The sequence below is a fragment of the Trifolium pratense genome, linkage group LG2, assembly GCF_020283565.1.
Source record: "Trifolium pratense cultivar HEN17-A07 linkage group LG2, ARS_RC_1.1, whole genome shotgun sequence".
NCBI classification, from domain to species: Eukaryota; Viridiplantae; Streptophyta; class Magnoliopsida; order Fabales; family Fabaceae; genus Trifolium; species Trifolium pratense.
This window is the reverse complement of record NC_060060.1, coordinates 25,959,910-25,982,547: the sequence shown is the minus strand read 5'-3', so window position 1 is coordinate 25,982,547 and position 22,638 is coordinate 25,959,910. Positions and strand designations below refer to the sequence as shown.

At 30.9% G+C, this 22,638-nt stretch overlaps 2 protein-coding genes and 1 pseudogene across 2 annotated transcripts; all 3 read right to left on the bottom strand.

Annotated features, from left to right (window-relative positions):
- Positions 1-4,467: 4,467 nt before the first annotated feature.
- On the bottom strand, positions 4,468-8,623 carry LOC123911585 (annotated as a pseudogene).
- Positions 8,624-10,897: 2,274 nt separating this feature from the next.
- LOC123911581 (protein SRG1-like) lies at positions 10,898-13,724 on the bottom strand. The gene is made up of 4 exons (XM_045963033.1): positions 13,421-13,724; positions 12,047-12,297; positions 11,455-11,779; positions 10,898-11,190 (listed from the first exon to the last, which is right to left on the bottom strand). Exons 1-4 carry the CDS (start codon positions 13,652-13,654, stop codon positions 10,930-10,932), a joined length of 1,071 nt encoding a protein of 356 aa, XP_045818989.1. The 5' UTR covers positions 13,655-13,724; the 3' UTR covers positions 10,898-10,929.
- Positions 13,725-16,644: 2,920 nt separating this feature from the next.
- On the bottom strand, positions 16,645-18,531 carry LOC123911584 (protein SRG1-like). Its single transcript, XM_045963037.1, has 4 exons — positions 18,270-18,531; positions 17,741-17,988; positions 17,326-17,653; positions 16,645-17,178 (listed from the first exon to the last, which is right to left on the bottom strand). Exons 1-4 carry the CDS (start codon positions 18,492-18,494, stop codon positions 16,918-16,920), a joined length of 1,062 nt encoding a protein of 353 aa, XP_045818993.1. The 5' UTR covers positions 18,495-18,531; the 3' UTR covers positions 16,645-16,917.
- Between the last annotated feature and the right edge of the window lie 4,107 nt (positions 18,532-22,638).

Here is a 22,638-nt window from a genome sequence, read left to right as displayed (position 1 = left end):
GAGACTAACCTCTCTAATTTTGTTGGGTTCAATCGACAACAAATTCTTCCTAAAAGCTTTATAATTAAAGGTGTTGATAATTACTAGTAAATTTAAATATTAAATAAGTTTTTTATTCTTACAAAATCATCAAATTTTATTTTTCGTCCCCATAAAAAAAATTGACCTGCTTTGTCGCTACAAGAATTTTCTGCATGCAACTTTAGTTCATGCTATTTTTAATTTTTAATTTAATTATCCTTAAAATTTTAAATTTTTGAATAATTTTTTTCAAACATGTTTTTCAAAAAAAAATTTCTTTTCTGTGTCAAAAAAAAAATTCTTAAAAAATTTCTGTAAATAATTTTTAATTTAATTATCCTTAAAATTATAAAAAATTTCTTTTCTGTGTCAAAAAAAAAATTCTTTTCCAAAACCTATAATTTTTAAAGGGTTTATAAAATTTTAAGTCTAGTCCCTAAAAAAATTTATTTTTACAACATTACATTGACTAAAATTACCAATTAAAATTTAATATGAACTAAACTTGAAAGAACATGATTTTTAAGCGACTGACTGAGCATATTTAACTTTTTTTTATAAGGAGATGAATTAAAAATACACATCGACTAATTATAAGACACTAAAACTGTGTTGGAAAATTTTAGTGACAAAAATGTAATAAGAAAATGGTGCCACATGGTTTACCAAAATAAGGCACTTTTTGTGTGGGAATGAAATCCATTTATATGGCACTAGACACTAGTAGGTAGGGGTGTTCATGCGTGCGGGTCAATCCGCGAACCCGTCACCCAATTCAATCCAACTCATTATTTACCCGAATACGTTCATTTGCAGGTAGAATTCGGCCCAACCCGTCATACCCCCAAACAATCAGTTCGGATATTGGATTTGAGTTTTTGAACCAGTCTACCTGTGTACCCAACCCGATCATGAAAATGATGTGTTTTTTGAAATTTTGCTATTTTTGTTTAGTTTTTCTGTGTTATGGTTAAAGATGAATTTTTATTTGAACTTCAATTTGAACTTAAATGAAGTTGTTTTATTCAATTTAAGTGTTAGAAATACGTCACAAATCACAATTGTGTTAAATTGTATTATAGATTTTTTTGAAGATTTTAAAAAAAGTATTTTTTTTCTCTCCCAACCCAATCCGTTAATAACCGGGTTGGTTCAGTTCAGATTTGATAGTGTAAGTACGGGTTTGATAATGAACCCAACCCGTTGAATATTGAACGAGTTGGGTAATGGATTAGGCCAAATCCGGCCCAACCAACCCGCGTACAGCCCTACTAGTAGGACTACCACGAGTCTGGATTCTCTCCCGTGGATTATCCAATAAACGTTAAAATAAAATTGAAAGAATAATAAAATCAAAGGATGAGATTGCACTGCATAAGGAAATGTACTGGAGTGGATCTTTTTCCGGACTAGGACATATAGGAGAATGGATTCTCTCCATTTTTTTTTTCTCTCATGTTTTCTCAATTGTTCTTATTTCATCCTTTTTCGATTTTGTTTACAATGAAATTGAAGATTGAACTCACAACCTCTAACATATAGTACTTTTACTTGATTAAAAAAAGGCAAGCGCAACTTAAAAAAATTGAGTTGAGATCCTCTCCATTTATTTTCTCTATTTTTCCTCTCTATTACTATAGTTACAAAGAGTTTTCAAATATATATTAAATAAAGAGTTTTTCTATATATATATATATATATTAAATAACTAGTTTGACCTATCAAATTTAACATTATTGTATTTATATTTTTAAAACATTAATAGCGATAAAAATGAAAAGAATAAAAAATAGAGAGGAGGTTGACTCAAAAAATGTCCCCAATACACAAGCGGGCCTTTTCCGAGATTATTGAATAGCAATTTTTAACTACAAACTCTCTTTCTTCCTTTTTATTAATAAAATAATTAATATTATATTTAAAATTGGAATGGTAAATAGAATTAAGCCTTTCTTGAATAGTATCATATCTCCTTATCAATCTAGTTTTATTCCGGGTCGTACTATTCATCATATTATTATTGTAGCTCAAACGGTTCACTCTGGCTAGAATGAAAGGTAACAAAATGTTTATGTCCATTAAGATTGATTTTGAAAAACCATATGATCGTCTTAATTGAAATTTTGTAGAAAAATGTCTGGCTGATTGTAAGTTTCCTCATGAGCTTATCAATATTATACATCATTGCATCATTTCCCCTTTTTGTAAAATTTTATGGAATGGAGACAAAACCGAAACATTAACTCCTACGAGAGGCATATGACAGGGGGACCCTTTGTCTCCTTATTTGTTTGTCATTTGTATAGATCACCTCTCTCATATTATTGTTGACTAGGTGGATGCTAACTATTGGATCAAATTCAACTATGATGATGCTCATAAAAGTACAATGAATCTTTTAGGGTGTGACAGTCTTCTTAGAGACAAAAATGAAATCTGTTTGAGTAATTTTTCCCGTAAAATTGGCTCTTGTGATGCCCTCCATACTGAGATGTGGGGCATGTACATCGAAATGGATTTGGCTAGAAGACAAGGAATTACTCATCTTCAAGTGAAAAGTGATTCAAAAGTTTTAGTTGAAATGGTAACAGGAAACCCCAATGTCAACGAGAATATTTCTACCTTTGTTAGACGTATTCGTGATCTTACCAACATGAATTGGCATGTTCAGATTAATCACACTTGGCGTGAAGGAAACAAATCAGCTGATTGGTTAGCTAATTACAGTCTAACATTAAATTCTTTTGATTTGCATGTTTTGGAGACTCCTCCTAGAGAGTTTCGAAGTCTCTTGTTTTATGACTTTTTGACACTTGCATGCAACCTGAGTCTCGGTTAAGAACGACGATGATCTATGTTTCACACGGCGCACAATTCCATGGATAGTTTCGTTCGACATCGTGATGGAGGACATAACTTACGATCACCGTACAAAAATTTAAATGGATGATCTATATGATAGAAACTTTCAATCCAGTGATATATTTTGTAAATTCGTATTCGTTATAGGTTATTAAGAGTGGTGCCATACAAGACTTAGTACACTGATGCACCATAGACATCACTATGAGATAAAGCTATTATGGTGAGAAATTTGAGTAGCATGTTAGAAATTCTGAGTTCGATCATGAGCTCCATTGTAAATAAAAAAAATATGTGATAAAATATATGGTAGGGAAGTAATAAAAAAAATATGAGATAGAATATATGGTAGGGAAGTAATAGTATATGGTAGGGAAGTAATAATTCAATTATTTGCAGAAAGTAAGGTCAATGTAAAGAGTACTGCATATATTTTCAATAAACCATCATCAAATACTTTCATTTCCATGTGATCCGTACATCATAAAGGTGCCTGTGTCACTGTGTGGTCTGTTTTGACTGTTTTTCTTTTGTCTACCCAAAAGGACAAAACTAACACCAGCCATTGATTTACCATTTAAAATTATATTTCCAATAATTTTAGATGGGTAACATTGTGTGAGAAGTATGAGATTAATTTTTTAAGACAAGAGGTAGGGACTAATCTGTGCTCTGTGACGCATGTGCTCTGTTGATCCGGACTCATACTCAAAAACAGACAGGAGTGTTAGAGCTAGGGGTCCACAAGGGGCCAAAATTCGGCCCAAACAGCCAAAAATCGTGGTTTTTTGAGAGTGGATTATCTTTATTTTTTCTCTCAATTTATCTTAATTTTTTAAATAATAGTATTTAGTAAACACTTCATTTCAACTCAACTACTCTTTAAAAAGTTTTAAACAGGTTCTAGTGGATTCAATAAAAAGAATATTTTATTAAAAAAATTGATGAGACCCAAATTTTCAATTTTTTTTTCCCTCACTCTCTTTTTCCAATAAATTTAATATGTTATGTATCAATTTTTTTTTAAAACAAATTATACAAAGAAGTTTAGGAAAAAAAAAGATACAATAAAAAGATTTAAAATAAGGAAGGTATAATAGACAAAATATAACATAAATTATCAAAAAGACAAGTAATTTAAAAAAAAAATTCTAAAAAATCAAGTAATTTGAAACGGAGGGAGTACAAAACTGTATTGTCAATAAAAAACATACAAAACTGTTCGTAAGAATATGATTTGAAAGCTAAAATAAAATAAAATTAGAAAGTTAGTAATGGAAGAAAAAAAAAAAGTAAGATAAGGATGATTTTGACATTTTAAAATAATTATGAGAACAATTATATCAATATAATCAAAATATTAATAACACAAATCTCCTCCCCGATCCTCTCCCCTCCAAATCCCCCAATTTGGGGGAATCAAAAATTGGCTTTTGGAGGGATTTTGCTCACCTCATCTTCCCTCCCCTACCCTCTTAAAAATTGAACCAAACACATTTCTTTAAAAATACTCCCTCACCTCCCTTCCTCTCCATTTACTTCGAACCAAATGGATCGTAAAAGATCAATCTGAAACCAAAAATATCTTTAAGGAATCATTTTACTAATTAAATCTTTTTTTTTACAATGAATAGATGATCGAACTCAGAATCTCATAAATACTATACAAATTCTTTCACCGCTAGATCAAACCTAGTGGCCTAATATGAAGTCTTAGATAGGGGGTGTGTATATTTAATTTATTGTTACAATTTATTGTCACAATTGTTGCACATTATTATCACAGTTTATATAGCAAAACCTTATGAACATAAATCCACCTCCTCTTTATTAATCCTGACATTATCCAAGTTTGATTTCCCATCTAGCTTACGTGAAAGGTATCTATTAATGTAATCAGCCACACTAATTGTTTTGAACAATGGAGGTCTTTCAGCAGTAATAAGGGTTGGTGTTGGACTTATTATTGTACTCATTGGAAGCCTATGAAATGTAGCAATGGAAATCCTCTCCTTCTTTGAATTCACTGTCCCTCGATGTTCAATGCTTCGGTAAATTCCATTTGTGAATATCTGCCAAAGGATTTAAAATATGAAAGTAAATTTTTTTTTTTTTGAAAATATGAATATTAATTTCAAATTGTATCAATTCATTCCCTACCTAAGAATTTTTCTATTTATAGTGTTCGATCTAGAACTGTAAAAATGAACTAGCCCGTATGACTTTAAAATATTAGCCCGAATTATTTTAGGACTTTTAAAAGGCCGACCCGAAAAAGTTCAAATTTAAATATGTTCATTTTGGCCCGTCCTGATAAAACTCGAAGCCTATTTGGGTAGGTCCGTTTAAGGCCACGTAGCCCGTTTGACAGCTCTAGAACTGTCAAAATGGGCTAGCCCGTATGGGCCGATCCGCCAAGCCCGAATAAATGTAGGCCTTGCGCCTTAACATATTAACCCGACTTTTTTAGGACTTTATAGGCCAGTCTAAAAAACCCAAATTTAAATATGGGCTTTTTGACCTGACCCACTAAGATCCGAAACCCATTAGGGTCATTTTGCTTAGGGCCGGATGGCGCATTTTGACAGCTATAGTTCGAACAAAAGCCATGTCAATTGGGAGTACCAAGTACACATTCCTCGGCCGGAACTTCAAAAAATTTATCTAACACCCTACGATTATACATTCATTCCTTTTGTATTTTGACTTTTTACACTATTTCTTCACACTTCTTTTCAACTTTTTTGGAACAAGTATGAGTTCATCCCAGATCAAGTTTTTCCATAAGTATAAAAATTGTTTGAATTTATAATACATTTGCCGGAAAATATATTCCAGTTTATTAATTTTTGCGAATTCCAATTTTTAAAATTCTATACTGAAACACTTTGTATGAAGTCATTGAAAGTGTTCTAGTAGAATTTTGCAATTTTTTGCACTCATAGAAAAGTGTTCCGGTAGATTTCTCTAAACAGTAACACTCATTGAAAATGTTTCATTTTGAATTCACAAAAATTTACTCTCTCCTTTTTCTCTCTAGTACGTACTGAAACTATCTTTGATTTTGTGTGAAAAAATAAAAGGTTTTAGTTTATATAATATTAGGGAAAAATGGTCAGTTTACTGAAAATGTAGGGCTTAAGGTGTAATTGTAGGGGTGAAGGGTAAACTTTTCTGGAACTTGTGCCGTCCCAAATGCCAATAGACCAGCCCACTTAAGTGCAGTATAATTCTTAAAAGGATTAAATAAGTTTTTGACACCTTTAAGTATATTATATTTTATGGGTCTTGAGAGCACACGGTTAAGATATTTCAATATAGAAATTCAATATTTAATAATACATGAAATTTAATGTTTCAAAAGTTAAAATACACAAACTAGCATTGATCTTTCGAATGATTTATATGGCTTAAAAATTCGTTCTTAATTTAATTTTTGTTAAAAAATTTAAATTTTTATAATTTTTTTATAATATTCTAAATATGTTTGCAAACAGTTATTCAAAAATATGAACGATACGTTGACATAAAAATAAGTTTCCATCATGTTATAAATATTAATTTGATAACTATGTTGTGATCAATGTTAAATCTATTACCTCCAACATGTCTCCAATGTTGATGACAAAAGCATTAGGGAGGGGTTGAACAGGAATCCATTCTCCATCTTTTCTTATTTGTAGTCCTTCAATCTCATTGGCTTGAAGAAGAATGGTTAAAGCACCCATATCAGAATGAGCATTTACTCCAATCACATGTTCTGGCTGTGGACATGGAGGATAGTAATTCAACCTCATTCCTTGACATACATCTTCAAATAACTCTACTAGTTCATTACTTTTTATCTTCAAAGCTTTCTCCATACGACCAATTATTGTTACAGCTAAGTTTTTCAGTTCTAAACAATAACTCTCTAGATGATCTCTACAATGAAATAACAAAATCTATTTCAGTTACCAACATGATTAATTAATTAATGAATAATGTGTAATTAAGATGATAAATAGGTGAATTCTTCGATATACATTTTATTTAGATATTTACTGATACACAACTAAGATAGATGATTCTTATAGGTTCAAATCAGAATTATCCACCTCATCAGTGTATCGGTGCATATCTTAATGAGATGTGTACCAGAATGTTCAGCTAAAAAATATACATTAAGAATTAACCTGAATGGTTTGGGAAGACTAGGAATTAGATGAGGGTGCCTTGATTCCAATGGGAAAGTGTTAATGTAGAACATGTCTTGCTATTCTAGCTTTTGTTCATCAGATACTACAAATAATTGACCAAACCCCTGCATATTATTTGGTGTTTGCCAAAATTTCTTCTTCTCTTCCAATGGAATGTTGAAGAATTGTTCTACACCTATCTTCAAATTGTCAACCAATGAAGAGTCGACTCCATGATTAATCAACTGTAATTAATTTCCAATTTATTATTTTTTTATTTCAAAAAGTCATACAAATTTACAAACTATCTTGTATGTAGAAATTCATGTATATTGTATCTTGATGGTCCGATTTGATGCAACGAACAAAATTGATTAACAATGAATTTTTTTTTTTTTTTTACATGATTAACAATGTAAATATAATTGTATAAATTGAACTGTCAAATCTTAAATAGACAGTTGAAATCACTTACGGCATACAATTGTATGCTGCTTTAATCATAGTGAATTTCTGCCCAAAATTATTGCAGAGTACTCTCCGTGTGTCAAATTATAAGTTATTTTGCAAAACAAATTGTGTCCCGAACTTGTTATATGTAACATTTTATTTTAGATTCGAAAGTGGGATGGACTTCAAAATGTACATATATATCAAAATCACATGAGGTAGTGTTCTCTTCTTTCTCACTCCTCTCTGTAAAAAAAAATTAATAATTCCTGCTTTTGGACTCTATGTATACAACAAGACAGCGGATTGTGTACCCGTCTCATTACTTTTCCACCTATTTAATGAAATGGAAAAAACCAAAAATTCCACGTGGTAATGCCATGTAATGAGACTGATGCAGTCAACTGTCTTGTTGCAAAGGGTAAAACAAAACTCACTCACTTTATCGGGGGAAAAACACTATTAACCCTTAAATAAATTACCGTTGTGTAGATAAATTTCATACTTAACTATCAAATTCAAAAATTAAATGAAAATGAAAAGTAAATTAGTTAAAAGTGACAAGTGTTTTAGGCCTCTAGACTATGATTTGGGGTTCAATTATTAGCTCTTGGTAGATAAAATATTCGGTTGAAAAGAGAGAATCTAACTTGTGTGTCCTATATAAGTGTCTAACGGAGATTAATTCATAAAAATAGGAAATTTAGTGTCATCTTTGTGTTAGTATATAAAAATAAATGAATAAGGAGAATAGTAATAAGCAAAATAAACCTGGAAGAAGCCCCATTCCCTGCACGCTTTGTCAAGCTTGTCTATCTCAGTTGCATCATCAGACAACAATTTACTTAGATCAATAACAGGAACTTGTGGTAAGGAAGTTGTGTTAGACACAACAATAGGGTCTTGGTTTGGATGAACATAACGTTCTGGAACTTTTGTAATTGCTTGTTTTACTAACTCTTGAACAGAAGGAACAAGGATTGAGGTCCCTTGCATATCCGCCATTTGATTCACTATGTTTTTGTCTTGATAATGTATTTCATATTTATGATTGATAGTTTGAAGTAATAAGAATAAAATATTGTACATGTATACCCCATTGTGGTCCACTTTGCAATGATAAAATATACTATATTTGGTAATAATGGCTCAAATTGTTTGAGAAAAAATTGAAGTACAATAAACAACCATCCTAAAAAATATTTTTCATAATTAAATTAGTCCATAAAATACTAATAGAAGAGACACTGGAAATACAAGGGAAAAAAAGAGTTGTGGTAATTGAGATCGCATTATCGTTGTTGTGATATCCTCTACAATGACATTGCTGAAGTTGTGGTGTGATCTTTAATCACATGCACGATCACATTGTATAACACTATTTGCTCGTTCTTGTACCAAAATAAAAAAAAAACTATATGTTTGTTTAAATCTCGTCTCATCTAAAATTAAAATTTGAGAACCTTTAATACTCATCTTAAGATAATGTAGGTGCTCTTTACTTTATTATGCTAGGTTTAATAAATAATAATGTAGGTTCTCTTTATAAGTCAAAAAAATAAAATGTAGGTGCTCTTTGCTTTACTTTTTCTTTATTTCATTATGTAAAGATCAAAATAGTTGTTTGCTAATTTACAAAAAGGTAGTATAAGTAAGATAATTGCTCTTAATTATATGGGTTTAACTTTTTTCTAAATACATCAGCCTCACCCACAATGACTCGCACTCATATGGCAAACACTGTCTTGTATATAAAATAGAGCAAAAGTAGAACTTAGTGGGTTGGATTTCAAACCAAAAAGAAGAGGAGAGTGGAGTAGATGGAATAAGTGGTGGGTACTAAGTACTAACCACAAGACAAAGTGTAGAGGAAAATTAGGTCACCTTAAATATATATAATATAACGAACACATGTGTTAAGTATGGGTTAGAAATTTATTTTATTTTAAAAAAAAATTAATAAAAAATTATTTTAAAATTAATGAATATTTTAAAAGTGAGGGTTCGAACCCGCACTATGCACGAGCTAACTTTCGTGTAAAAAGTAAATCAATTGACACCACAACCTTAAGCCTCGCATTTTTAATTATTTTTGCAAAAATTTCAATTAAAATATCAAGAGCGATTTGTTCTTACCGAAGAGAGTAATTTCTAACAATGTGAAGAACCAAATAAAACCCGCGTAAAAAATAAAGCAGTTGAGAACATAATCTTATTTATGTAAAAAGTTTAATTAAAATATCAAAAGGATTTTGATCTAATGAAAGAGGGCAACCTCTTATGGTGTATCGAACTAAATCAAGCTAATGTAAAAAGTAAAGCAATTGAAAGCACAATCAAAAGCCTCACATCTTAATTGTTTTTGTAAAATGTTCAATTAAAATATTATAATAGAATTGATTTAACGGAAGAGGTTAATCTTTTACGGTGTGAAGAACTAAATCAAACCCGTGTAAAAAGTAAATCAATTGAGACCATAATCTTAGGTATCGAATCTTAATTATTTTTGTAAAAATTTCAATTAAAATATCAAAAGGGACGTGATCAAACGATACATGATAATCTTTTAAGCTGTGAAGAACTAAATCAAAGCCCGTGTAAGAAGTTTAATTACAATTTTCACCAGTATAAACTATTTTATGGTGCATTTTGTGTGTTGGCGTGCAAATGTATGTTTATGTTTTTGCTAGTATATTGTCTCTCTTGTGAACTACCTAAAATAGCCTAAGTTTCTTTTATTTATAGGAGAATTTGGAAACTTGAGTAACTGTCAATGTGTGCATGTTCGCCATATGTAGGAGTAGGACAGTTGTCTTTCGAAAACCGTTCACTTCAATCTTCGTATACTGTTTGAATTTTAATTTTGGTGGGAAAACTCCTCATTTGGCGTGCTTGTCCTTTGTCTTTTGAATTCTCCTTGACGTATTTCAAACTCACTTTACATATAATAAATGACTCCCAAGATATTGATTTCGATTTATGAGATCAACATCTTATGTTTTCAAATGTAAAATTTGGAATCACTAACTAAACCTATTATTGTAGGTCTAACACCTTATTGATGACCTTGGAAAACCTAAATAAAATTACACGGACTAAAAAGGATATTAACCTTAATAAAACTATTCAACCAAATTCTTAAAAAGCTTTATTCCAAAAATTATTGCCTACTGTGGCAGAAGTTAAATCTTTTAGCAACCAAAATTCTTCAAATATTCTCAACAGGTTTAAGGATAAAACTTCAATTCATACAAAAATTAATAGTTTTTCACAGAAGAACAACACTTTCACCATTAAACCAGAATATATTGAGTTTTTCCTTAGATCATTTTATTCATTGCAACAGAGTGTTGCATATTAGCTCTGTTCCATTACTTTTCTTTTTGCTTGTTCTGCATTTTAATCATTTTATTCGAAATTATTTACCATTCTCCTTTTGAATCCTTACAACATCCAAGTGTGATTTCCCTTTTAGCTCATGTGAAAGATATGCTTTAATGTAATCAGCAACAGAAATTGTTTTGAACAATGCAGGTCTTTCAGCAGTAATAAGGCTTGGTGTTGGACCTATAATTCTGCTCATATGAAGTCTATGAAATGTCGCGACCGAGATCCTCTCCTTCTCTGTATTCACTATTCCTCGATGTTCAATGCTTCGGTAAATTCCATTGGTGAATATCTGCCAAAGTATTTAAAATAAGAACAATAGTTATTGAAAGTTTTTATCATGAATATGTCTTTCCAATTGTATCAATTCACACATTCACATAGTACTCTCCTAAGTTATCTACTTCTGCAAATCCATTAGTCACGTAGACAATTTAAACAAAAATTGACTAAAAGGACCAACTTAAAACTTTTTTAAACGTAAGATACCAAATTAAAACTTAAAATAAACATAATGGATCAAATATTCAATTAAACCATTTTAAATCTATATTACCTCCAACATGTCTCCAACGTTGATAACAAAAGCATTAGGAAGGGGTTTAGCTGAAATCCATTGTCCATCTTTTCTTATTTGGAGGCCTTCAACACCATTTGCTTGGAGAACAATGGATAAGCAACCCATGTCAGAATGAGCATTGAGTCCAATGACATGCTCTGGCTGTGGACATGGAGGATAGTAATTCATCCTCATTCCTTGACATATATCTTCAAATAACTCTACTAGTTCATTAGTTTTGATCTTCAAAGCTTTCTCCATTTGACCAATTATTGTGATAACTATGTTTTTCAGTTCTAAACAATAAGTCTCTAGATGATCTCTGCAATGAATTAACCAAATCAGTTTCATTTTCCTATAGACGAAGTGACAAATACCATTGATACTCAGAAACATACTTCGTGGTCCCGAATCTGAACCCAGATGAAGATGTCTAACCTAGCAATAGCTACATTACCAGTTGATCTAGGACTTATGGACACCATTTCAGTTTTAATTACCAACATAATCAACTAATAAAAAAAGTTTAATTAATTAAACACATAATTACCAACATAATTAAACACACATTTTGAGAAAGTGAGAAAACCTGAATGGCTTGGGAATATTAGGAATTAGATGGGGATGCCTTGAGTCTAATGGTAAAGTGTTAATGTAGAACATGTCTGCCCATTCTAGCTTTTGTTCATCAGATACAACAAACAACTGACCAAACCCTTGTATATCATTTGGTGTTTGCCAAAAATTTTCCTTCTTCTCTTCCATTGGAAGGTTGAAAAATTGTTCAACACCTATCTTCATATTTTCAACCAGTGAAATGTTGACTCCATGGTTAATCAGCTGCAATTAATATCTATGTTATGTTTCTTTTTCACCTCTTCTATAAAAATAATTGCATAATAGTAATTACTAATTATTAGAATGGAAAGGGGACTAGTAATCTAGAGTTTGGATAAAGTGCGATGTCTCTGCCAACTGAGTTAAGCTTACAGGAACAAGATAAGTAAAATTTTTCTGTTATATGAAAATACAATTTTAAAAGGTGAAACATATATTTCCCTTGAAGTAATAAGCAATAAAAATTAACTAAATAAATAAATTTTCATGTGGTATTCACAAATTAATTTTTTTTCTACATATTTTATTATGAGAAAAAAGAATATGCGCATACATTATTTTACACTATCAACCTATCACAACCATGTTTTTCGACACGTCACCCCATTTAACCCCACTTTCTTGATATAATATGGAAGGTTGTAACGTTCTTATTTGTTGAGTATGTAAAGTTTTTTTACTCTATTTGCTTATGTCCATTAAACTCTTTTTTTATAAGCTTTTTTTAATGTTTGTTACACTTACAAATCGAATTGGATTTGCTGCGATAAAAGCAACACATAGTAATACGCCATTTGTTTTTTATCTAAACAATCTTAATTAATTTTAATGGTCGAGATTGATTTAACTAGAAAAACATAGTTTTTAATCTAAACCGTCCGATCTAAATTTGATGGATGAGATGAGAAACTATAACTGTGTGCATATTTAACCGTAGCAAATCCTGGTCTCATACATATTTGCTTATGTGACTCATTTTTATTGATAGTTGGTTAAACAACCTGTAATTCTTTGAGGATAATCTTAAAAAAAAATAAAAAATTAAAATCCTATTTGCACAATAGTATTTAAATCCAAAATTTAGATAATATATATTATGAAATAGAAACAATCGCAGATATATGTCCCGTGAGCGTAATTCAGTTGGCAAGATATTGTATTATATTTATAGGGGGCCGGAGTTCGAACACTGGTCATCTCACTTATCCATCTTAAAGATAGAATTCCTAACCACTAAACTACTTGACAAAAAATCGCCGATATTATGAATACTAATATATACTATATAGTGCTATATAATAATAAAGTATATACGGAGAACAAGGATAAGACAAATAAATTAAACCTGGAAGAAACCCCATTCTCTGCAAGCTTGGTCGAGCTTATCTAGCTCAGTTGCATCATCAAACAACAATTTACTTAGGTCGATAATGGGAACTTGTGGTAAAGAATTTGTGTGAGATTCAACAACAGGGTCTTGATTTGGATGAATATATCGTTCTGGAATTTTGGTAATGGGTTGTTTTACTAACTCTTGAACAGAAGGAACAATTAGAGAGCCGGTTCCTTGCAAAGCCATTTTCTTACGTCTCTCTATCTGTTGAGTCCAATGTTTGATGATGTCTTTGTTAATTGATACTTAAAGTTAGATAACTACTCTTAAATAATATATTTTTACAAATTGAGAAAGTGGGTGGGATTTGCAGCCGACAAAAATAATGGAGTGGAGCAATATAATATATGTGATATCCAAAATTGGCTGGAAAGTGAATTCGATAGAGCAATGTTATATTAACATTAAAAAGTTAGAAAAAAATATGATATTGTATTCTCTTTATTCATAGCTTGGTTATCGAAATATATAAAAAATATTTAAAAAAGTTAAAAATGTACTTTTGTTGTATTTTTATTAAAAATATGTGTTTAAAAATAAATTTGATATGGTCGGTTCTACTTTTTTTGATGCAAGGTCGATTCTTTTTTATGTTGATAGCGCCACTAACTGTTCTTCTTAACAACATAAATATTTTACTCGTATTTCATGTTTATAGAGCCACTAACTGAAACTGTTTCAAATTGGCTAAAGCCCATTACGCTAAAGGACCAACACACCTTCAGGTCTAAGACAATTCATCGTCATAGTAAGTAGTTGTCGATACCCCAAATATATAATTAAGGCAAAGAAACTTGATTTGTCGAAATTAGCTATATTAAGTGAAACTGGCTAAACTATTTTATAACATTCGACTAACAAGTGAAGCAGTTATCAACGTGAAGCAAGGCAGAATCATGCAAGTGGAAGTTATTTTTATTTGTCTTGTAACTATGCCAAGTGTAAGATCTACTATAAGTAGTTATTTCTAGTTTTAATTTAGACTGTAGGAGGACGTAATGACAGTTTTTCCTGCGAGGTCTATATGTAATTTAAGTATAATTTAGTTCATTGTTTCTTTAGAATTTAGCCACACCAGAATTTTATATATGTTACTCACAAAGTACATATATTTCACCCTATTCATATACACTCGTCTTAAAAATTGGAGTTAGGTATGACACTTGTCCTTATTTAGGTGCAACCTGTGGTACCTTTTTGATAAAGTACAAGAGAAATTCTTTTTGAGGACCGAGTGTGTCTTTGTGTGGTCCTTATTCTATCACTATTTTTCTTTTTTCTTTTTTTTGTTTTCCTTTTTTATGGAATTTTTGATATATTCCGTCTCTTTTTCATATTTTTTTCTTTTGACTGTGATAGTTCTCTTGTATACCACCCAAAACTTAGATGTTGCTAATTTCAGGAGTAACCCCAAACTTATAATGTTGCCAAGACAAAAGAACTAGATCTCTACATAACTCCAAAGAGGGTAAAAATTTGGTTTTGTAGGTCTTAGACTTATAATATTGTTTGTCACCGAAAGAAAATGGATATTTATTTTTATGGCTCAAAGTGGTTAGCAAAGAATAATATTATATAAGGGTGGCTTGAAAAAGGCTCTGGGTTTATCAATAAAATGCCTCAATGCGTATAAGTTAAACCAATCAGTCAGCAGAGAATAATCGCAAGTTCTAGAAAGAAAAAAAAAACCAAGTACACAGATACTCTCATAAGTATATACAAAGAAATTGGTAATACCGTGGAAATATTTGACTCAAATTCTCACTTGGCTTCAGTATCTGAAAGTCGAACATTTATCTCACAAATATTATTCCTTACTCGTCTTTCTGTCTATCGAACTTCCGCGTTTTCTCGAGCAATCACTCGAGTGTTCTTTGTATCAAGGTGTGAATTCACATCACAAAAGTCAACGTGTCATCGCACTGGAACTTTGCCTATAACTTTTAACATGCACTCAATAATAAACAAGCAAACAATTATTTCATTTTAGTAAGCATAGGGGGGCTGGCAGCAAACGACATTCGTTATATGAAGAGTACATAAATGAAAATAAAGTTAGGAAGGGAACAGCGGGAATGCTCCATTATTACTGCCCGCTCTGGGATGATGATCCACCAGGTGTAAAGAACATAGGGTGCAACTCCCTATTCTGTAGGTCCATGATGTTATCTATTAAGTCTTGACCTTCTTGTGCCTGCTCTGATGCTTCGTCATAATCTGTCATCACAGCTTCATTGTTGTTATAAGCCGTCATCCCTAACTCGTACTCAGAATTTCGTCTGTGCTGCGGGATTTTGATGAGGATGATGTTGCAGGTGATTTGTAGCGCCAAACTTAGATCTTTTTGTAACCTTGTAGTGTCTACCCCACTGTTTCACCCACTTCACGACGTGAATGATCAGGGTTGGTAGTTAACTTTGCCGCCTTGTTGCTCAAGTCTGGTGATACTCTTGTTGCCACCTTGTAATGCTTACCCCAAACTTAAAATGTGCCTCAAGTTCTGGGGTAGTCCTTCTTTCCTTGGATCAATGGTTAGCTTGTGACATCTCACCCTCCAACTTGGATTGTTTGTTTTGTCATGGTGTAGTTGGAGGTGATGACACATCCTTATGTCTTGATTATTGGATAAAAATCTGGATATATATATATATATATATATATATATATATATATATATATATATATATATATATATATATAGTTTGATTTCCATTTTTATTTATGATGGCTGCTTCCGAGAAATGGCATCATTAATGGATGAAATTTGGTTTTTCATGTTCAATAAAGAATGGGGTATAAAGAAGCGATGGGTCATTTAATTTATCAAGTTAAACAAATATATAACTCTATTGTGGGACACTTTTTAAGATCCGTTGAATTGTATTTATTTTTAAATTTGTTACTTTAAAATTCAAACAAAAAAAATACTATATAGATATTTGATTAATCATCTATGTTTGATATAGAAGATTAAATATTATGTATAAAACATAAACTATTTCGCCTTACAAGTTTACATAACAGCTAGAATGCTATATAAAACAAAAAGTTACCGAGGCTATTTAACAGCACTTATTTAGAAAAAGCGCTATTATATAGATCAACTTTTAACATCTTATGTTTGGGAAAAGGGCTATTATAAGCACCATGTAACAGCTATTATAGAAAAACCGGCAATCGTAAGCCACAACTTAAATGGCATTTTTATCATATAAATCATTAAAAGGATTTATTATTTCCTGAAAATCTCAGGTACTCAATTCACAATTAACCTCCAAACACTAGTGATATAAGTGAAATTCACTAGCTATAGAGGGATCAAACGCAATTATTTCAAATTTCAAAGTGATGACAACCAAACAAAATCTCTTACTTAGGACCAAAAGACAAAGTCCTCTTCTCACATATAGGAAATAAAAGCAAATTTAAAGTTATATATTGAACCGAAATTATTCATGACTCTCTTTTTTTATCCTAACAACATCCAAGTATGATTTCCCCTTTATCTTGCTTGCAAGGTATCCTTCGACGTATTCTTCAAGAGTAATTGTTTTGTACAATGCAGGATTTTCAGGAGTAACAAGACTAGGCGCCGGACCTAGATCTCGGCCCATTTGAATATTGTGAAATGCAGCTACAGAGATCCTCTCCTTCTTTGAATTGGTTGTTGCTCGATGTTCAATACTCCGATAAATTCCATTGGTCATTATCTGTCACACCACATTTAATATTAACAACAATTTTATTTCGAGATACATAAAAAAAAAAAAAAAAATCACTTTGCTTAGAAATCGAAGATAAAGATGGTTTATAAATCCCAATGAGCAAAATATTGTGGAATAATTTTTTTTAGTTACCTCTAACAGATCTCCAACATTGACTACAAAAGCATTAGGGAGGGGATTGATAGGAACCCACAATCCATCTTTTTTAATTTGAAGGCCTTGCATTTCATTGACTTGGAGAAGGATGGTAAGGCCACTAGCATCAGAATGTGGATTAAGTCCAATGACTTGATCTGGTTGAGGACATGGAGGGTAGTAATTGAACCTTATTGATTGATCTCCCTCTTCAAAGAAATCTACCAATTCACTTGGTTCTTGGATCTTTAAAGCTTTTGTCATAAACTTAATGATTGTGAAACATAGTTTTTTCATTTCTAGAGAATAGTTCTCAAAATTGTCCCTGCAATGTATTAATGCAAATTGTTTTAGTTACTTATAATATCAACCATATCATATTTAAGAATGATAAGGGCTTGTGGAAAAGCACCTGAATGGTTGTGGCATACAAGGAAGTAGATGAGGAAGCCTTATGTGCAATGGGAAAGTTTTAATGTAAAACATATCTCCCCATCTTAGCTTTTGTTCCTCTAATGAAACATACACTTGTCCAAACCCTTGCAATTCTTCTTCTGTTTGCCAAAACTTTTTTTTCTCTTCCATTGGAAGGTTGAAGAATTGTTGAACACCAATTTTCACACTTTCTACTAGTGAAGAGTCAACTCCATGATTGATTAGCTGTAATATTTAGGGGTGTTTAAAAATACAATTAAGTGAACCAAACTGCATTGAAGCATAATACGGTTTTAAACTGAACCACTTTTAAAAAACAGTTATATTTGGTGCATAGCCGGTTTTTGTTGATAAACCATTTTTTTTAAGGATTTATGAACCAGTTTTTTCATTACTAATATATAGGTTATAGTTATTCATTCATTTATTTATTGATTTGTGTAATTTTTATAAAATAACTTTAAACTATAAAATAACTTTAAGAGACGCAAATAATTGATCCAAACCTGGAAGAAACCCCATTCCTTACAAGCTTTGTCTAGTTTCTCAAACTCATTATCATCTTCACATAATAATTTATCAAAGTTGATAATTGGAAGTTGTGTTAAAGAGGTTATATTAGATACAAGAACAGGGTCTTGATTTGGTTGAAGATATTGTTCTGGAACTTCTTGAATGCCTTGCTTTGCCAATTCTTGGACTGAAGGAGCAAGGATAGAAGTGTCACCCATTTGATGATACCAGTTTTATTTTGAAAGGATTTGAAGTGAAGAATGAAGATGTTGTTGAGGTATATATATAAAGGAGAGGGAATTAAATAATCATCTTATTAATTTAGAAGTTAATAATTAATTTGTTAAACTTGTAAGTTTAAGAGTGCAACCTAAGAGGGGGGTGAATTAGGTTATGAGACTTTTTGTTTATTTTTAGAGATGTTATGGTAATTTTATTTTTCTTGAAGGTTTGTGATGAATATATGAATAAAGTGCAGAAAAATAAATAACAGAGAAAGAGAAAATGGACACAAGAGATTTATAGTGGTTCCCCTAATGGTACGTCCACTCCCTTCACACCCCGTGAAGGATTTCACTATGATCTTTATAAAGTGAAACAAGAGAACAATCCTCTCTCTTTCACTCTCTTGCTTCCAACAATCCTGGACAGCAAAGTGATTCCCTTTACAAAGTGAAACAAGAGAACAATCCTCTCTTTTTCACTCTCTTGCTTCCAACAATCCTGGATAGCATGGTGTTCACACTAATTTGAATTTATACAAGGGTTTGGATACAAATATGAGTATAGAGAATTTTGATACAACAAAATTCCAATAATACAATTCAGAATAATAAACTCTAAGTGCTCAGGAAACTTTTATCTGATATGAAAGTTAGCAGGAAAATTTCAAAGAGTTTTGTAAAAGTTTGTACAGAGAATTGTTATAAAAAGTTTATGAAAGTGATAAGTGATTTTTGAGAGAATTCTGATCGAAATTTATATTGAATATGACACCTCTTAAGAGAATAGAAAGGCAACCATTTGGAAAGATGCAATTACAAAGAGGTGTGAATGAAATCAGAATTTTTCAAAATCGTAACAGGGGAAATCGATTTCCACTAATGGTAAATCGATTTACCATTCCTTTAACGTTAAAAAATTTGGAAAATAGAACTAGGTAAATCGATTTCCATGATAAGGTAAATCGATTTACCTTATTGATATTCAGAATTCTCAAAACGACAGAGTGTGTGTAAATCGATTTACACCCTTAGGTAAATCAATTTACCTTATTAAATCCTTGAAAATTTTCTAAGTTATAAAAACTTTTGAATGGAAACGAATATCCTTGTTGTAGAAACTTTTAACTTATTTAGATGAAAGTTTGTGAACACTTAAAGCTTATAACAATGAATTGAATATACCTGTGATTAAACCCCATATCTTGATCAAAATCTTTATGCGATAATTTGGATTTCTTCAATCTTGAGCACTTGATTATCTTTATGACGAATCTTTTTCTTCATTTCGCATATTTATCTTCATCAAAATAACTTCAATTTAAAAGCTTGTCTTCACAAAACTATCACACGTGTCTTTTTTTTTAACAAACTACTCCTTCCATCCTGGAAAGAGATTGTCTCTCATGAAATATTTCTCCATTTTCATTTTGACCATTAATTTTTTCTTTTTTTGCTGATGATTCAACTAAAAATAAATTTAAATGATTGGGATGTCCACAAGAGGGAATCCACTTGAATTACTGCAGAAGACAACCGCTCACATCCCATATTAAATGATTTAATTCATCATTCTAAACATAGTTTAGAAAAGTGTAATAATCAAAGAAAGAGGATCTCAACGTACATGATATTATGGTATACTGATAGTATTATATAATTTCCGCTTTTTTTTCAAAAATTTTCACTCTTTTATATTATCAATATTTTCTTTTAAGTGAACATTTCAATACATCTTAAGTAGAAGAGTTCCCTCTTATTTGTACGTCTAATTTATGATTATGAAGTATAGTTGCAGCATGAAATGCGTGTGTGCTGCCTATGGGAATTTCTTGAGTAATACTATTTACACTAGTAATGCATATCTGTTAATATATGACTTTGTAAATAGCATTTTGATGAAGGACATTATGATTTACTGTTATGATATTATTATTAAATGTTTTTTAATATTCATTTTCGTGTCTGTTATGATATGATTATTAAAAAAAATTAATATTCATTTGTGTTTAAAAAAAATTAAAAAATTCAAGAGAAGTTTCTGCAGATTTATCTGCGGAAACTCATTTCCTGGGAAATTTCTGCAGCTTTCTCTGTGGAAACAAGTTTCCTGCAGATTTTACGGCAGAACTACCTGCGGAAATTTCGCACGAACATGTGCTGCGGATTTATTCTCATTTTCGGCAGGAACTCCGCAGGAAAGTTTACTGAGGATTCAAAAAACGGCAGGAAACAATTACCCACGAAGGTTTTAGCTGTGAACCTCAATAATTTGCAGATTTCCTGCGAATTTTTTGCCCAAATTCGCAGGAAAACAACAAATTTCTAGTAGTGTCCTTATATAATTCAAAAAAGTTTAATCAAGAATTATTTTTATTCTAATTTTTTTCTAAACGATATAAAAAATAGGATACAAGTAATTCTTGACTAAGCTTTATTTCCTCGTAATCGAACTCTAAATTATTAAAGACCCTTTTTGGAAAATTAAAGAAATAAAAAATATATATATAGTGCAGAGAGAGAGGAGATGGTGGAAATGTGGAATGATATAATCTATGGTGGAATATTTGGACAAATCTTTCATGGGTCCAAGTTAGGGAAAAGAGAGGGAAGTAGCCCATGGTGGATTGGCAACCGCTTATATAAAATATAAAGCAAGTAGCAAGTGGTTGAGACTTGAGAGGCAAAAATTATTGTACAAACTATATGATGGATTGGTAGAAGCACGTAAACAAAACCACACGACAAAATTGAGAGGGAAATTAGGTAACATCTATAATATAAATTTATCATATGACAACCATCCAAATAAAATGATGTGCGTGTAACCAAAAAAAAAAAATGATGTGCGAAATAGAATCAATATTTTTAATGTAAAAAAATAAATAACAAATACTCCTGTGAATTTAGCTAAGTTGGTAGGACATTACATTATATATGTAGAGGACCAGAGCTTAAACCTTGGTCATTTCACTTATCCACGTTAATGGTAATATTTCTAGCCACTAGCCTGTTTCCTTATTAGAGCATGCTCAGTTTTATAGATGTCACATATAATATGCACGATTAAGATTTAATTTAAATTTTAATACACACTTATTTACTTTAAAAAATATGAAATTCTAGCCGCGAGTCTAATTAAAACCATGTTGTTCATCTATTTCAAGAATAAAATAACACAGACTACCTTAATTATTTCTCCTGTTTTTTGGACCCTCGGTGGTAGTTGGTAAGTCATGGAAGCTATCATATCTTCACACTTTTTTTGCAAAAGATCTTCACACTTATACTCCCTTCGTCCCGAATTATAAGAGAAAATAAAAAAATCACACTTATTAAATAAAAGTAAAACATGATAATTTGAAATATGTTTTTGTGGGTTTTCGTTGAAATAAGTTGTATATGAAGATGTATAAGAATGGCCAAATAATTTCATCTGTGCCACATCCACTAGTAAATAATTACATTTTTTTTGGCATGTGTTATTCAGTTTTGAAAAAATATCACTCTTATCTTTTTAATAGTGTTTATTTTAGATTTTTTTGAAAAAATCATTTTGTTAAAAGTATCATTTTTAGCCTTGAAATGAAAAGCTAATCCTAATAGCCTTTCTAAAATCCTTTTTTTTTAAGGAACAAGGAACTTATGTGCAGCAGCTTAACATTTAATAAAAAATGGTTTTTTAAATAGTGAACAAACAGAAAGTATCTTCAGATTATTTTAAAAATCCCTAAAAAAAATCTCTAATTTTTTGAAAACAAAGCTATTTTTTTAAGTTTAAACAAATGCATCCTAAATTTATTTTGGTAGAATCGATTTTGATTTAACGTGTTAAATATAAAAAATTTCTATTTAATAATACAGATATATTTAATATTTAAAAAGTTGAGTGTACAAATTTTTTTTAAAAAAATATGTTTCTATTTTGCAAAACAAAACAAGATTCTGTTTTAATTAAAGATATTTGTTTCAAATATGTGGTGAGATTATGTTTTCATCTCAACAATTAATTTGTGGCGAGTTTGGCAAAATTAATTTACCATTGTGATTATGCCAAAAGCTTTACATTAACTTTAATAAAATCATGGAAGGTAGGGAAGGGATCGAGTAAGGTTCCCTGATGATATTAGGGGCGTTTCCT

What these genes read in the sequence shown, in the direction of transcription:
- LOC123911581 (XM_045963033.1), bottom strand. Translation starts at nt 13,654, where the DNA reads ATGGCTTTGCAAGGAACCGGCTCTCTAATTGTTCCTTCTGTTCAAGAG. An exon ending in GAGAATGGGGTTTCTTCCAG is followed by an intron (nt 12,298 to 13,420) that starts GTTTAATTTATT and finishes TATTAATTGCAG; the next exon opens with CTGATTAACCATGGAGTCAA. An exon ending in ACGTTGGAGACATGTTGGAG is followed by an intron (nt 11,191 to 11,454) that starts GTAATATAGATT and finishes ATACTTTGGCAG; the next exon opens with ATATTCACCAATGGAATTTA.
- LOC123911584 (XM_045963037.1), bottom strand. Translation starts at nt 18,494, where the DNA reads ATGGGTGACACTTCTATCCTTGCTCCTTCAGTCCAAGAATTGGCAAAG. An exon ending in AGGAATGGGGTTTCTTCCAG is followed by an intron (nt 17,989 to 18,269) that starts GTTTGGATCAAT and finishes TAAATATTACAG; the next exon opens with CTAATCAATCATGGAGTTGA. An exon ending in TGTATGCCACAACCATTCAG is followed by an intron (nt 17,654 to 17,740) that starts GTGCTTTTCCAC and finishes AATACATTGCAG; the next exon opens with GGACAATTTTGAGAACTATT.